The following is a 16,236-nucleotide window of genomic DNA, read 5'->3' as shown; positions in this document are numbered from 1 at the left end:
CCGCGTGGAAATGACGTGAATCCGCGAAACTTTGGCGAGCCCATATAGGACTGTCCTCACTCTGTGTGTGTGTCACATGGACACGGAGGGAGAGACAGAGACAGACACACAGACAGACAGGCAAGCCCGACAGGCAGACAGACAGACAGACAGGATCAGGCTGATCTGTGGGTGTCTGAGTGGACGGATCACCTGACCGGAGGAGAAAGAGGCGCCAGGGTCCGGAGCCGCCCGGGGGGTCCACCTGAATGTGAGCCACGTCCCCGCTGCTCTCACAGCAAACTGGCGGCGCTCTTAGGATGCAGAAGTCACCGGTGGAAGATGCGAACTTCCTCTCCAAATTCTTCTTCTGGTAAGATTTCTTTGCTTTGCTTCACAAACTGGCTGGTTGATGAACATGAGACGAAGAGGGAAACATTTAGGCTCATTTGTCAGATTGAACATATTAATATCTGTGTAAGTGTGTGATGAAGTGGAAGGACCTGCAGGCTTCTGTGTAGTTTAGTGAGCGCAGGTTTGTTTCCTGAGGAGCGACACACACACACACACACACACACACACACACACACATCAGGAGAACAAGAAGATGTTTTAAAGATGTTTTAAACTGAATTGAAAGTCATATTTATCCTTTGTCATATTTTCATTCAGCATCCCAGGTCATGAAAACTCAACTTTGTTACGTTTGCGTTTGTTTGTTCGCGTTTGTTTGTTCTTGACCCAATTTTTCTTAAAGCCATTTTTTTTAAAAAGTCAAATGAGCTCATCAGTTGTGTGTTGCTGTTTATTCTGTGTGTAAACTAGCAGCTAAGCTCCCCTCTGCTGCTCCTCTTCCTCCTCATACATGCAGACTGGATTTCTTCTGTTTCCCTTCTTATGTGACATTTCACAACTCTTCACAACTCTCCCAGCGCTCTGCTTTGCTCCGGACACTGATCGACTCTTTAACACGGAGGCGTCCACACAAAGCTGCAGGTCTGTTGTAGCTGATATATAAAATGGAAGATGGAGTGATGTCACCTCAGTCAGCAAACATCTGATGCCCTCCTTCCTCCTCTGTTATTCTCCTGATCACTTTTATTACCAACACCAGCCTGGCCTTCCTCCTAAAGGCTGCAAAGAGAGACCCAGCAGTCCCACAGAGACAGAGTCAGAGTGTGTGTGCTGCCTCACTAACACACACACACACACACACACACACACACACACACACACACACCACAGAGCTCTCCTCAGATTTCACAACATAAACAGAAGAGTCATGAATTAGATGTTCACTCTGCTGTCTATGTGATGATGTGTCTCTGCACCACATCGCTCCTCTAAACGTCATCATCCTGTCTGTGTGTTTCCCGGCAGGTGGACGTCACCGTTGCTGAGGAAGGGCTTCAGGAAGAAGTTGGAGCTGTCCGACGTCTACAAGGCTCCTTCCTTCGACCTGGCAGACAACCTCTCTGAGCGGCTGGAAAGGTTTGTAAGCTTTGATTCTGGTCGTGATGCTGTTCTTCATCAGCAGTGGCGTCCATTCAGACAGTAGACACGCTCAATTAATGAATCAGCTGTTAGGGAATCATGATGGGAACAATATTGATCTCAGACGTCTCAGCGCTGTTAAGAAGCTGCCAGATGAGAGATGGACCACAATGCACTGCTGCAGCAAGTCATGATGGTTGTGGCTGTCATGGAAACATGTTGTCTCTTGTCTCAGTAAAGCTCACAGTCATTTACATACATGTTAAAGCTATAGATCACATCTTTTAAACCTCATGTGAGCATAATGAGAGTGAGAGATGGAGCGTAGAGCATTGGGCTGAGGCTTTGACCTTGTCCTGTGACCTTGACCTTTGATGAATAAAAGGACAGTGCCTGAGCCTGAACCCAGACAACCTGACAAGTTTGGTCCAAACCCAATCAAAAGGGTTTGCATAATAAATCAAAAGGCTGTATGGAGACAGAGTGACTTCCTCTTCCTCTTCCTCTCCCAGCTCACGGTGTGACTGTATCAGTCAGCACCTGCTCTGAGTGAAAACGTTCCTAACTAGAAGCAGATGTGTGTTTGTTCTGTGACCCTCATGTCTCCGTGTTCACATCAGCGCCCTTTAAGATGTTGATATAGAATCAGAGTGAAGCTCAAATCTAAATATGGGCTGCTGGCCTTTAGACACACACACACACACACACACACACACACACACACACACACACGCACGCAACCTGTGTGTGCCAAACAAAGAAGACATACAACACAGGATGGGCAACAAAGTTTCTCTCTCTCTCTCCCTCTCCCTCTCCCTCTCTCTCTCCCTCTCTCTCTCTGTCTCTCTCTCTCTCTTGTCTCAAGTGAATCTCATTCTTTCTTCTCATCCTCTCTTCTTCTCTTCTTCTCTTTATTCATTCAGCTGCGGGACTTTTTGTTTTTTGAACTTTGTTTTGTTTGTCTGAAATGAAACTTCACCAACGATTTGCCCAATATTCTTGAACATTCCTCTCTTCTCTCTCTCTCTCATCATCATGTCTCTGGTCTTTGCTCTCCTTCCTGTCTCTTCCCTCTCTTTTCCTTCTCTTCCTCTTCTTATAACACAAAGCAAATGCCACAAATAAAAGGCCAAGGCTAAAGATCTAAACTGGCAGATTGAGCCCCTGGTGTTTGTCCCCTCTTTCTGTTCTTTCCTTTCTTTCTCCCCCCGCCCCCTCTCTCTCTCTCTCTCTCTCTCTCTCTCTGTGCCCATGTCACAGTGCCAACAGGCCAGTTAATGTACGCGGTGTTAAAGCCTCGACCTTTAGTAAAGGGCCCTGTGCCACCGGGTGATGAATGAGCGGCGCTGGGTGATTTTTCTTTTATTCTTCCGATCAGGCAAACACTGAGGAACTTCTGGGAATGTGAACTTTACCTTCCAGTAAAGTGTGTGTGTGCAGCAGTGAGCCTGTCACTCAGGACGCTTCATGTGGAACTCACTGAGCCCTGCCAACCTGTCAGACAGAACCCAGGCATTAGAATGTACAATAATACATTTACTATTCACTTTAAGAGGACCTTTAAAGGTCCGATCAGCTGTGATGTCTCAGTGTAATGAGCAGATACGGCTAACTGCTACTTAGCTTGTAGCTTGACAGTAAGCGGTCACTCTCAGAACAATGAACCAAGCTTTTCCAGTAACTTCCTTCCCTCCCAGCGCTCCTGAATCAATCCCAGCATGCATCACTCCTCCCTGACCCTGTGCTTTATGGAGATGTGTCCTACACAAACACATTCAGCTGCTCACTATATTATAGGTTTTCCTGTTACTTTAAAAAATAGTGTCCTCGTGTTTCTGCTTGTTTGCTTCAAAGCTAAAATGATTTATATTGAAACTTGAAGTAGTTGTCAGTTTCCTCTGCCTCAGAGTTTCACCCCAAGGGCACACTGTTGATCTGTACCACACAACTCTTCCTCTGTGCTTCTGTTCCTCTGTGGTTCTGCCTCCTCCAGCTGAGTGAACTTGATCTAATACCGTTGCAGCAGAAGATCAGATGACCTTCATGTCCCTCAGAGGTCTGAACCTGTTTCAGTCCCACAGATCCCCGGGTGTTTGTTCTTCATCTCAGCTGATTGTCAGTATCAGAGTCAGAAACAAACAAAGTATCTTCTTGTCTCTTTGACTGGTTTTGTCGTCCTTTATCACCAGACAACCGACCCCCTGCCAAAGTGCTGGCAGACAAATGTTCCTGCCTCTGCCAGGGCTTTAATGGTGTGTGGTGGAGCTGGTGCTGGTGTTGTTCTCCTGTGTTTTAACTGTGTGCTGTAACTGTGTGCAGAGAATGGGACAGAGAGGTGGCCTCAGCCAAGACCAAGCCCAGGCTGATGCGAGCGCTGGCCCGATGTTTCCTGGGTCCCTTTGTCTTCTTTGGGATCCTCCTCTACTTGGGGGTGAGTCAGTCTTTTTGTTCCCATAGAGGAAGCAGAAGCCACAAATGTACGGAGCTGCAGCGGGAGAGAGAGCGACTCTGACGGGACGTTTCACCCACAACTGGGCCAAAAACTGACTGAAGCAAAGCAATGTGTGGGTGAAAGTGTGTGTGGGAGGAGCATGTGGCAGGATAAGGAAGCAGACAGGAGCTGAACTATAAGCTCTAGTGTTTAAAGAAAGCTCAGTGAAAAGGTTACTTAACGCGCATTCCTGGGAAAAGCAATCTAATCTGAGAAATAACACCTTAACTTATGAACACATCAGTTTATTTATTATGTCAGCAACTATCCAACTATCTTTAAATGTCTTTATGTAGCCAGGCAGTGTATCTGCTGTATCAGGAGGAGATACAGTGTGATGACCTGTTACAAACATGACTCACAAAGAAGAAACAGTCCTGTACAAACAGACTGATCATGTATGAACTGAAGCCATGTAGCAGTGAGGTCACCGTGATGTGCAGCCGCCTCAGGCATGTTGCACCGGGGTGTCACACACACACACACACACACACACACACACATCCTCCCTCGGGCTGAGGCTGATGGGAAAGTGTCGACAGCTCCGCAGAGATGCTACATTTGGAAGTGGTTGCCAAGACAACAGGAATGCCAATTAGTTGTTGAAGAGGCTGGGGGAACACATTAAAGTGCAGAGGAGGTTTCTCTGGAAGGAAGTGGATGAGGCAACGCTAGAATCTGATCTTTGAGAGAAATCACATTAGATGAGATTAGATTTACTGTAAATGTAGATGAATGAAATCCCTTCTCCTCTTCCTTCCTGCAGGAGGCATCCAAGACAGTGCAGCCTCAGCTCCTGGGTCGGATCATCGCCTCCTTCGACCCGTTCCACGCTCCGGAGCGGAACCAGGGCTACTACCTGGCCCTGGGCCTCGCCCTCCTCTTCACCGCCCGCTTCCTCCTGCTGCAGCCGGCCATCTTCGGCCTGCATCACCTGGGCATGCAGATCCGCATCGCTCTCTTCAGTCTCATATACAAGAAGGTAGGATGAATGCCTCCTCCGTGTTGTTTGGCCCGCATGCCTGCACATTCTCACATGTGGAGGTCCAGTAGTGACAATCCACAGGCTGCTGTGAGGGGCGGGGCATCACGGTGTCAACGCACAGCAGCACATGGCCGGCTTCCTTTCGACCGGTTCAGCCTCTGTCTCCGCCTTTGTGCCGCGACTGATCGCTGACCTTTGACCTTTGCAGACCCTGAAACTGTCCAGCCGGGTCTTGGATAAGATCAGCACCGGTCAGCTGGTCAGTCTGATGTCCGCCCACCTCAACAAGCTGGATGAGGTGAGAAGAGCTCTGAATAAAGATCAATCACTTTGTCACAAATTATTGGATTCACAATAGAAAATAGTCTTTGTGAAGCTACAAAGCTACAGAATAATAAGCTAAGCTACATCTGGTGTAAAATAGCTGCAGTACTGTGAAGCTACTGAAAAAGGTTGTTAGTACTTTGTTACCTGTTGCTGCTTAAACTCCAACACCTTTAATAAATCATAAACAGTGGAGTTTGCATATTTTGATCTGAGTTTTGGTCGGAGTCAAACATGAGTGACAGCTCGCACCCCGGCTGACGTCAGAGAATCATTTCTATCACCCGTCACTGAGCCAGGTGTTGTTGGAACACAGGGCCACACAGCCGACGTGAGAGGAGCCGCAGGCCGCACGAGCCTCAGGGTCGCAGGCAGACGTGGAATGTGGGAACACTCTGTCAGCTGCTCCCACACAATTATCACCTGGCTTTCATGTGGCCAATGGGGCGGCTTCATCTGGCAGGGGCGCTGTTCTGATAGCAGTGTGTCGGGGTGTGTGTGTGTGTGTGGGGGGGGGGGGGGGGCTCAGTCCCTCTCTAAGTGCTGTCTCTCTTTGTCTGTGAGCATCGTCTCATTTTCCTGTTGCTCAACCACTCACTCTGCAGACAAAGATGAGATATGATGAAGCAGATTCCTTATCATGCACCTCAACCACAATGACCCTGTTCTGTGTGTGTGTGTGTGTGTGTGTGTGTGTGTGTGTGTGTGTGTGTGTGTGTGTGTGTGTGTGTGTGCCACAGAGCCTGGGCCTGGCACACTTTGTATGGATCACCCCCCTGCAGTGTATCCTGTGTGTGGGTCTGATCTGGGAGCTGATCGAGGTGAACGGCTTCTGTGCTCTGGCTGCTCTCACCCTGCTGGGCATCATCCAGGCCTGGCTGTCCCAGAAGATGGGACCCCACCGGTGAGCACACACACACACACACACACACACACACACACACACACACACACATATTGGGAGGAGAAAGGCATAATATTGCACTCTGTGGTGTACAGTATGAGGTTCTGTGTGTGTGTGTGTGTGTGTGTGTGTGTGTGTGTGTGTGTGTGTGTGTGTGTGTGTGTGTGTGTGTGTGTGTGTGTGTACGTACATGGTGTCTAAAGCTGTGACTCCATCCACAGGGTGAAGCGAGCAGGGATGACGAGCCGCCGCCTGGCTCTGACATCTGAGATTGTGGAGAACATCCACTCAGTGAAGGCGTACGGCTGGGAGGAGGTGATGGAGAGCATCATCAAGAACATCAGGCAGTAAGAGACACACACACACACACACACACACACACACACACACACACACTTAGATTTTGTATATTTCCTGACCTGACATCCCAAGCTTCTCTTGTATTCCATTGCTCCTCCTCCTCTTCCTCCCCCTCCCTCCCCCCCTCTGTCCTCAGGGACGAGATGACGTTGACGAGGAAGATCGGCTCTCTGCGTTACTTCTACAGCGCCTCCTACTTCTTCTCTGCCATCTTGGTGATCGTGTCGGCCATCGTGCCGCACGCGCTTTCCAACGGCATCATCCTGCGTCGGATCTTCACCACGGCGTCCTACTGCATGGTGCTGAGGATGACGCTGACCAGGCAGCTGCCCGGCTCCATCCAGATGTGGTACGACACTCTGGCCCTGGTCAGAAAGATCGAGGTTGGTGCATCTGTGAGGAGATCAGCAGCTTTGAGCACAGATCTGATCTGATGTGACCTCTGATCTGACCTTTGTTTCTCTGGCTCCAGGAGTTTCTGATGAAAGAGGAGTACAGAGTGCTGGAGTACAACCTGACCACCACAGAACTGGAGCTCATCAACGTGTCTGCGTCCTGGGATGAGGTTGGTTTGGCCCCAGAGCAGCTTTCCTTACACTAAGTAACCCTGACAACACGAGGCGTAGCTCCCCTTCTGCTGAGAGCGACATCTAAAACTGTGTGATGATTATATGAGACCTCAGCTCATCACAAGATAGAAACATCAAGCACACAAACACTGGAGGCACCGACTGATTGATAGAAACAGCAGTAAGCTGCAGACGTACAGTAGGTCTGCAGGTGTGTTCCTCACCTAACAGCGTGAGAAAACACAGTCACAGTAATGAATGATCCTGGTGTTTGCTGGGAACTCTCTCTCTCCCCCCCCCCCCCGATCCATCGCCTCATTCCCAGGTTCTCCTCCTGCCTTCTCCTCTTCCTGGAATGTGCTGTCTGGAGCTGAATGGGGGGGGGAGGGGGAGGGGGTCGTCCTTTCTTTACTGCTGACAGCTTCTACGTCAGCTCATTTACATGTGAATCACACACTGGGACCTGAACGCACCACAGCATTAGAGGCACGCTGACCCGTAAAACGTCACAGAGGTCAATGATTAAACCGGGGAGTCTGTCTCAGGACGGAGACGGATCACCTGGAGGTGTGTGAGGCTTCTGTCTTTGGTCAATCTCTGCTTTCTCACGCTGGACTGGACTCACACAGCTCTGCAACGTGGATAACACACACACACACACACACACACACACACACACACACACACACACACACACACACACACACATCTTGTGTGGTGTAGGAGTGAGGGCTCAGACTTCTCTCTTCTTTGCAGGGCATCGTTCAGCTGTTTGAGAAGATCAAGCAGGAGAACAAAGCTAACGGACACCCCAACAGTGACAACCTTCTTCACCAACCTGTACGTCACACCTGTCCTCAAGAACATCAGCCTGCACCTGGAGAAGGGCAAGATGCTGGCAGTGGCTGGATCCACCGGCTCAGGGAAGGTCAGACCACGCTCACATACGTGTACATACGTGTAGGATCACGTGTCAGGTGCTCTGTGTGAGAGCGTCAGATTAAAGGGAAGTGTGTTCGTTACCTTTTCCTCCAGAGTTCCCTGCTGATGATGATCCTGGGGGAGTTGGTGCCGTCGGAGGGAAAGATCAGACACAGCGGCCGCGTCTCCTTCTCGCCGCAGACGTCCTGGATCATGCCGGGGACGGTCCGTGACAACATCCTGTTTGGACTCACCTACGACGAGTACCGCTACACCTCAGTCATCAAGGCCTGTCAGCTGGAGGAGGTAAACACAGGAGCAGCTGGGTCAGGAGGTCAGGACTCTATTCTGTGTCTCAGGTCTCTACTCGTGTTGGTCTGCAGAGTTTCCCAGCCTGTCAGCTGCTGAGGAGGTTCAGGTTTCTCCAGGCCACATCACACACACACACACACACACACTTCATACGCTCTCTCATAAGTGTCTGTGTTGAGTGATTGCTTCAGTGTGTTTCAGCCCCTCAGTCGATTACTGGCTCCTCTGTTGCCATGGAAATACCACATTATGTCAGTGGGGTGGAATATATGAGCTTCCTGGTTTCCAGTGATGGGCATTTCTCACACACACACACACACACACACACACACACATACACACACACACACACACACACACACACACCATTAGATCTGCCGCAGAGTAGTGACTCGACTGTGCTGTAGTTTTATAAACCACTAAATATATAAATATTTATATTTACATTTCCACTCTATTGACATTTTACTTTAACTTACCTTTATTTTACATTTGACTTGTATGCTAAGTAGTTCTCTTTCCCACATGGCAGGCCTGATGTATGAAGTCATGCTTCTACGCCCATAGAATGTATTTATACATAAACTGATCCTTTATGTACTGGATTGGTATATTATTTTGGTATTTTCGGTCCTTTTATTTATACTTAAATAAAAGTAGCAGCTCGGGCAGAGGCTCCGTCTCCTGCGGGACAGTTTGGACAAAAACACTGAGGCCTGTGGTCACAGCAAACAAAGTCCTGTTGACGCCTCCCTGTGAAGCCCGTCTCCCCTTCTGTCCTCTGAGGAGACGTCAGCGCTCTGCTGTACTGTATGAGTGTGAGAGCCACACGCATGCCACACACTGCTGAGTTAGGCTGACTGCCTGTTACAGCGGCTGTGTGGGCTCGGTTCTGTACGTTAGGGACAGAAGATGCTCGTCTTCCTCCGCTGACCTGTTACTTTGTTGTTTTTTGGAAACTTTCAGACGTAGACAAACCTGCCAGTCAATCACCGGCTTGTAGGTTCTTTTCTTTGTGTGACTCTTTCGTTTATATTCAGATCACAGAATGGGAATAAAATCTGATTAGTTTTCAAAATGGAGCCACAGTCCTGCAGTAACAAAGTTCAGTTCTGTATCATAATAACAGTCAGTCAGCTGTCACTCAGAGCAGCGGAGCTTAAAGTGACACATGGGGGAGATTTCTGCTGATAATCAAACTCATCTATTGGTGAAAACTGATTGTAGCAAATGATTGAATGGTTTATAATAATACAGATAATAACTCAATCACGAGTTCACAGATCTGTTCCCAACTTCTCTGTTCCCTCACTGTCAGAGGGCGACCTGATCCAGAATTAGAGACAAAATGCACTCAAGATTTTCTACAACAAGAAAAATCCCCAAGGCAACGATGACATACGGGAGAGAGAAGCCCAGCTGATGTCTGCAGACAGACACAAGGCTTTAGTGGGTTGTGACTGTAACTCCTCTATTGTTGCCCCCTGAAGCCCCAGACAGACTCCCATGGGTGGTCTTCCCACTTAAAGCCCCTGGTCTTCCCACTGCCTCTGGCCCAGCCGTCACTTTGTGCACACTGATACGCACAACATGCTCTTTCTTTACTATGCTGCTGTATTTTACAAGCTGTTAAACTTCCTGTTAACTCGATCCCCTATGCGCTCCCGTCAGGACGGCGGAAGTTAAGAAGGTAGGATGTTTTAATGATGATGGACTCGTTCTGTCACTTCATCCTCCTCAGCGTCCGTTGTCATTCTGATTTACCACTGGCATCACTGTGTGTGTGTGTCTGTGTCACATCCCTCACATCGTCTCCTCTCTCTGTGGTTTTGTGTCGTTTGTTTGCTTCTGAACTTCACAAATTACAATTATTGTCAGAATATCATTTTGAGACCCATTGGCAGCTCAGCAGTGTGTGAGAGTGACAGTGTGAGTGTGTGAGTGACAGTGTGAGTGTGTGAGTGACAGTGTGAGTGTGTGAGTGACAGTGTGAGTGTGTGAGGATCCACCTGGGCTGCAGGATTTGGAATACAAACATTTATTTAAATGGATTTGACATAATTAAATGTTTGTGGAGAAAATGACTTCATGTTGTTTTTGTAAATTGGAGCATTTTAGAGATATGAGAGCAGTTTGATAAGTGTTCAGTCAGCAGGTGGAGAGTAGAATGGAACAGTATCCAGGTCACAATACAAACTAAATGTATGTTTTGGATTCCCTAAACAGAACTTATGTTGTGTTAAGATCATATAGTCACTAATAACATCATGTATGTGTGTGCGTGTGTGTGTGTGTACTGTATGAAACGTCTCCATGCATGATGCACAGTGTGTGACCCTCTGTTCTCCTCTGTAGGACTTCGCCCTGCTACCTGAGAAAGACAAGACATTCCTGGTGGAAGGAGGCGTGACCCTGAGCGGGGGTCAGAGGGCGCGCATAGGCCTGGCCAGGTACTGCCTGTGACATCATCACATGTCATCCCCACTGACCCAACACAGCACAAAGTCCTGTTTAAACCTTCATCTGTCCGTGTTAGTCTGCTCAGTGAACACAGAGAGAGAGAGAGTAAAGCCTTAGAGACTCAGACTCACATCTGACTGCTTTACTAAGGGTTAAGCTGAGCTCACCCATTGGTTTCCTAGGACGTGTGGCCTATGATAGCTCAGGAGGAAGAGCTTGATGTTTCAGAGCAGGAACAGGTAGATCTCAGGATGGACAGACAGTTCAAAGACAAACAGAGAATAATGAGATGAACAGAATTAGCTTGTGCCCACAGAAACCTGCCTAGTTTGTAGTCCAGAGCTCTGTTGCTCTGTCTGTGCGGGCTGAGCAGCTCTATTCCCAGGCAGAGGGGCTCTGAATAGAGTTCAGGGGTCCTCATGCCTTCTCTGTGCCCTGTGGACGGGTCAGGGTCTTTATTTCAGGGAACCCGGAAGTCCCCTTTTCCTCATTTTTGATTTTCTGTCAAAGTAATCATTTATATTGTAGAAGCTAAGACCCTCAGCTTTACATGATGGTTGATGTTTCTGTCTCTGGATCCTGTGACTGTGGCGTCCAGGCTTTAAGGACTCGTTCTCTGATTCTTTGTGATTTACTGCCTCATATTATTTGCAGGCTTTTCAGATTGATTATGTGTGGCGGAGCAGCAGGGATGAAAGCTCCCAGCTTCTGCCCTCCTCCAGCTGATAACTATGCCATTCTGATCTTTATCTTTGTTTAGTCTGTCTGCACTAACTGTTGTGTTTTATGTTCTCTGGGTTTTATGGCCCCAGGCTCTCTGCAGCCTCACACACACCTCACACACACACCTTTAGTACTCCAACATCTCACTGCAGATTACAGCACTCATCATTTATAGCTTTAGTGTCCTGGCTGACGTTTGGTTTGAGCTGGAATGGATCGGATCCCACAGGGAGTGCACTTCCTCATTTACACGTTCTGCTGCTGTGCTCTCACAGTTTCCTCTCTTTCTGTTGTGATTCCTCTGGTTGACTCAGTCTGTGCTCGTTTCCTCTCAGGGCCGTTTATAAAGACGCAGACCTCTACCTGCTGGACGCTCCCTTCACCCACCTGGACATCGTGACAGAGAAAGAGATCTTTGAGAAGTGTGTATCCCAACAGAGAGCCTTTTCATGTGCAGGGGGGGAGGGGGGGGGGGAGTTCAGGTTCAGGGTCAAGGTCATATGTGTTTGTCAGTGACACACTAAAGAGGACTGTGGTGAGTTATGGCTGCTTCATCATACCTTACCTCTAACAGGAAGAGGATTAGTCCCTGATGACATGTTAACACTGTCACTGATCTAAATGAGTTTAAAGGTCATTCATCGTCCATCAGGTCATTTTAGATCTCCTGATGTCACACAGACAGAGAGGGGGGGGGGGGGGGGGGGGGGGGGGGCTGAATGAACCTGTGCTCAGTGGGAACCTCAGATACGATCTCACCTCCAGTCCCTCCTGGCTCCTATGTTCATTGCTTGAGAGTGATTGTTCTTCTCTCTGTCCATCCCCACACAGGTGTGTGTGTAAGCTGATGGCGTCTAAAACACGCGTCGTGGTCACCAGCAAGTTGGAGCATCTGAAACGAGCAGACAAAATACTTCTGCTGCACAACGGTGACTGCTACTTCTACGGCACCTTCTCAGAGCTGCAGGCGCAGAGACCCGACTTCAGCTCTCTGCTGCTCGGCCTGGAGGCGTACGACAATATCAACGCAGAGCGACGCAGCTCCATCCTCACAGAAACCCTGCGCAGGATCTCCATCGATGAAACGGCGGCTTTCAGAGGCCCTGAGCCCATCCGTCAGTCATTCCGCCAGTCACAAACGCCAATCATCTCTGGATCTCAAGGCCTCAATGGAGGCGACGGCTATCCAGAGAAACGGAAACCCTCACTCATCCTCAACCCGCTAGCAGCTGCACGCAAGTTCTCCTTCATTGGGAATTCCCAACAGACTTCAAACACTCCCCAGTCCACGTCTATAGAGGACGGGGTGTGTGAGCTCTCTGAGAGGAAGTTCTCAGTGGTTCCTGAGGATGATCAGGTGGAGGAGGTGCTGCCCAGGGGGAACCTGTACCACCACGGGTTACAACAACTGAACGGGCAGCGGCGACAATCTGTCCTGGCCTTCATCACCAACACTCAGGGCCAGGAGAGGAGGGAGCAGGTGCAGTCCTCCTTCAGAAAGAAGCTGTCCATCGCTCCGCAGTGCGACTTCGCCTCCGAGCTGGACATTTACGCACGCCGCCTCTCCAAGGACAGCGTCTATGACATCAGCGAGGAGGTGGACGAAGAAGATATGAAGGTAGGTCATTTCACCTTTGACCTCTGATAGATCCGTCTCACAGCAGGTCAGAGGACACGAGCAGAAACATCTCAACCGTTATGTTCCCCCTGATTTCCAGAACATTATATGTCAAATCCACATGCGTGATACGTTCACATCGTTTGTCGTGTGTTACACAAACAACACAACTTAGACCAAAGTATTGTGGGATGTTTTGGGGGAAAGTTGAAAGTGTCTGTGCTTTCCTACAGCTTCATATCTTGTTTAATAGAAAGATATGGTGGAGAACATTTAGCAGACTTGATAATGTGTGGGAATGAAGATTGCTTACGTTTGTTGTAGCAGAAGCCAGCATGAAGTCCTGAGATATGAGGCAGCAGCGTCTCCACGTGATGCTGCTGGAGGAGGGGAAGGTAGCATCAGTCACATGGTGCCTTGGTTCACACGCAGGCTTTGATCTCTTTCTCCGCAGCAATGCTTTGCAGACGACCGGGAGAACGTCTTTGACACTACCTCATGGAGCACTTACATGCGCTACATCACCACCAACCGCAGCTTGGTTTATGTCTTGATCTTCATCTTCTTTGTCTTCGCTGTTGAGGTAGAGTCTCTGCCATTCGTCTGCATGTCTTCAGATAAGCTTCAGATATGTTGTGTCCATGGTAACAGTTTCTGCTTCTCTCTACTGACAGGTTGCCGGCTCGGTCATTGGTATCTTCCTCATCACTGAGTAAGTGTCACCGTTCTTGTTCCTGAGCTGAGCTGAGGTCCAAACCATCAGGGGAGGATTATAGATTGTTTGACAGACAGTCGGCCTGCATGTATGGAACATCTCACCATCTATGAGGAGCTCTGTCATATAGTTTGGTTTGGGCCTCAGAACCATGTGGAGGAAACCCTGGCTTTGACTTTAAGATACATTCATCTAAACATCTCAATCTGACAACGCATGCAGATCTAAACAAAGATCTCCACTCAGACTGCAGCTTGTGTTTGTTTTCTGATTATTTGTAACATTTCCTGTTCTTCTCCTCCAGTAAGGTGTGGAGAGACGGGGTCAACCCTACAGCACCAAACTACGTGGATGAGCAGCACCCCAACTCCTCGTCCACACCCGTCCACCTGGCCGTCATCGTTACGCCCACCAGCGCTTACTACATCATCTACATCTACGTGGCGACATCTGAGAGCGTGCTGGCCCTGGGGGTCTTCAGGGGGCTCCCGCTGGTGCACACCTTACTCACCGTGTCCAAGCGGCTGCACGAACAGATGCTGAGCGCCGTGCTGCGAGCCCCCATGGCCGTACTCAACACCATGAAGTCAGGTGCTCCTCTCACTCTGTGTCTGTGTCCCGCCCACCTTTGGAGTCTTCTTGTTCCTTCAGACTCTTTCATTCCTGCGTGTTTGTGGTGTTCCAGGCCGGATCATGAACAGATTCACTAAGGACATGGCAACCATCGACGACATGCTGCCTCTGGTGCTGTTTGACCTCATCCAGGTGATTTCAACATGGAGGATCAGAGTCACGCTGACACACACACCTTCACCTTCTCATGCTCTTAAGTTGCTGCAGACTTGGGTGCAAACTCCACAGAGTAAAACCCTCAACTCTAAACTCTCATTCACAAACTGAAGCTCTCTTCTTCTTCATGCAGTTAAACTGAAGCTTCTGTCACAGAGCAATCAGTTCAATCAGTTTGCATTTCCAAACAAAGTATGAAAGGAAAAGTAATAGATCGTGAGTTTTGCTGCTTGTAGCTTGTAGCTAAGTAGCTTATGAACAGAGTAGCTTGGCTGCAGCTTAACTATTTTAAATCATGACCAGATTGTAGCTTGAGTCTCTTACCGTCCCTCTCCTCTTCTATTCCCTCTCACACTAGTTGACGTTGATAGTCATGGGGGCCATCTTCACCGTGTCCATCATGCGGCCGTACATCTTCATCGCCGCCATCCCATTGGCTGTCATCTTCGTCATCCTCAGGAAATACTTCCTCCGAACTGGACAGCAGCTCAAACTGCTGGAGGCTGAAGGTGAGACATGGATGTGTGAGGAGCTTTCAGTTTGTTATTCATCTTCACATGGCGACAGAGCAGAGCGGCGAGCAGAGCGGCGAGCAGAGCCAGTAAATCTGCAGGAAGAGCATGAGTGAAAACACAAGTGGAGCAAACAGAGGATGTGAAGACTGAGGGCAGATGTGTCCGTCATTACGTGTGTGTGCTGCTGGCAGACCTGCTGGTTGCCCCCGGGCAGAGGGCAAAGGTCAAGCTGATGGATAAAAACATGACAGAGGGAATAGAGACGATGAATCAATCAGGACAGGAAGTTCTCTTATTACGATTGATTTCATTTGGTTTGGCATAAAGAAACTTTGATCCAGGTTTATAAACGACCCAAAGGTTCTGAGCCAAAGCCTTTAAACCCACGACCGCGCCCCCAGAGGAGGAGACCCCGGGTCACGGACGCTGACGTGTTGTCGGGACACTCCTGTTCTGTCGCCGAACGGGTTTGGTTGACGCCAACGAGGTCGTGGAGCTGGCGAGAGCGCCGCAGGGTCAGAGGGACGATCTGCACTGGGATTTCCTCCCGCCACATCCTGCCATCACAGCCCTGGGTCACATGATCCACAGTGGAAAGCTTCTGGAACATTCACTCAATGTTTACAAGAACATAAAGCTCACACTCCGCAAATATCAAAGGCTTAGGGTTTACATCTCTCAACCATGATGACGATGATGACATGTTCTTATGAGACACACACACACACACACACACACACACACACACACACACACACACACACACACACACACACACACACACACACACCAGAGGAGTGTCGCAACTATTTGTGATGAAAATGAGAAACATACATTTGAATGTTTCCTTTTCCCCATTTTGCAGTCAAGAAAGCAATCAGAGAACACACATACCTCTGCCAAGGCCAAACTCTGACTGCCCAAAACACACAAAACATGAAAAACTGAGACACAAACATGACGCTGCTGACAGAGGAAACAAATACAGGAGCCAGAAGCTCCAGGAACACAGGGAAACTTAAGCAACACAGAAGAGTAGCTGAGTGAAAACAAGACTTCACCTGAACACAAAGT

At 48.9% G+C, this 16,236-nt stretch overlaps 1 protein-coding gene across 1 annotated transcript; it reads left to right on the top strand.

Annotated features, from left to right (window-relative positions):
* Positions 1 to 15,376, top strand: cftr (CF transmembrane conductance regulator). Its single transcript, XM_076171380.1, is given in 20 exon segments — positions 1 to 352; positions 1,360 to 1,470; positions 3,796 to 3,907; positions 4,734 to 4,949; positions 5,161 to 5,250; positions 6,017 to 6,180; positions 6,402 to 6,527; positions 6,677 to 6,923; positions 7,013 to 7,105; positions 7,866 to 7,933; positions 7,935 to 8,037; positions 8,145 to 8,336; positions 10,698 to 10,792; positions 11,861 to 11,947; positions 12,357 to 13,143; positions 13,598 to 13,726; positions 13,818 to 13,855; positions 14,163 to 14,449; positions 14,544 to 14,623; positions 15,006 to 15,376. Coding segments are annotated over 20 exon segments (3,348 nt in total). The 5' UTR covers positions 1 to 299; the 3' UTR covers positions 15,276 to 15,376.
* Positions 15,377 to 16,236: the final 860 nt, after the last annotated feature.

Source organism: Genypterus blacodes, unplaced genomic scaffold, assembly GCF_046128005.1.
Source record: "Genypterus blacodes isolate CSIRO-AG114 ecotype Tasmania unplaced genomic scaffold, CSIRO-AGI_Gbla_v1 ptg000248l_1, whole genome shotgun sequence".
NCBI lineage: Eukaryota > Metazoa > Chordata > Actinopteri > Ophidiiformes > Ophidiidae > Genypterus > Genypterus blacodes.
This window is presented reverse-complemented; position numbering and strand designations above follow the sequence as displayed.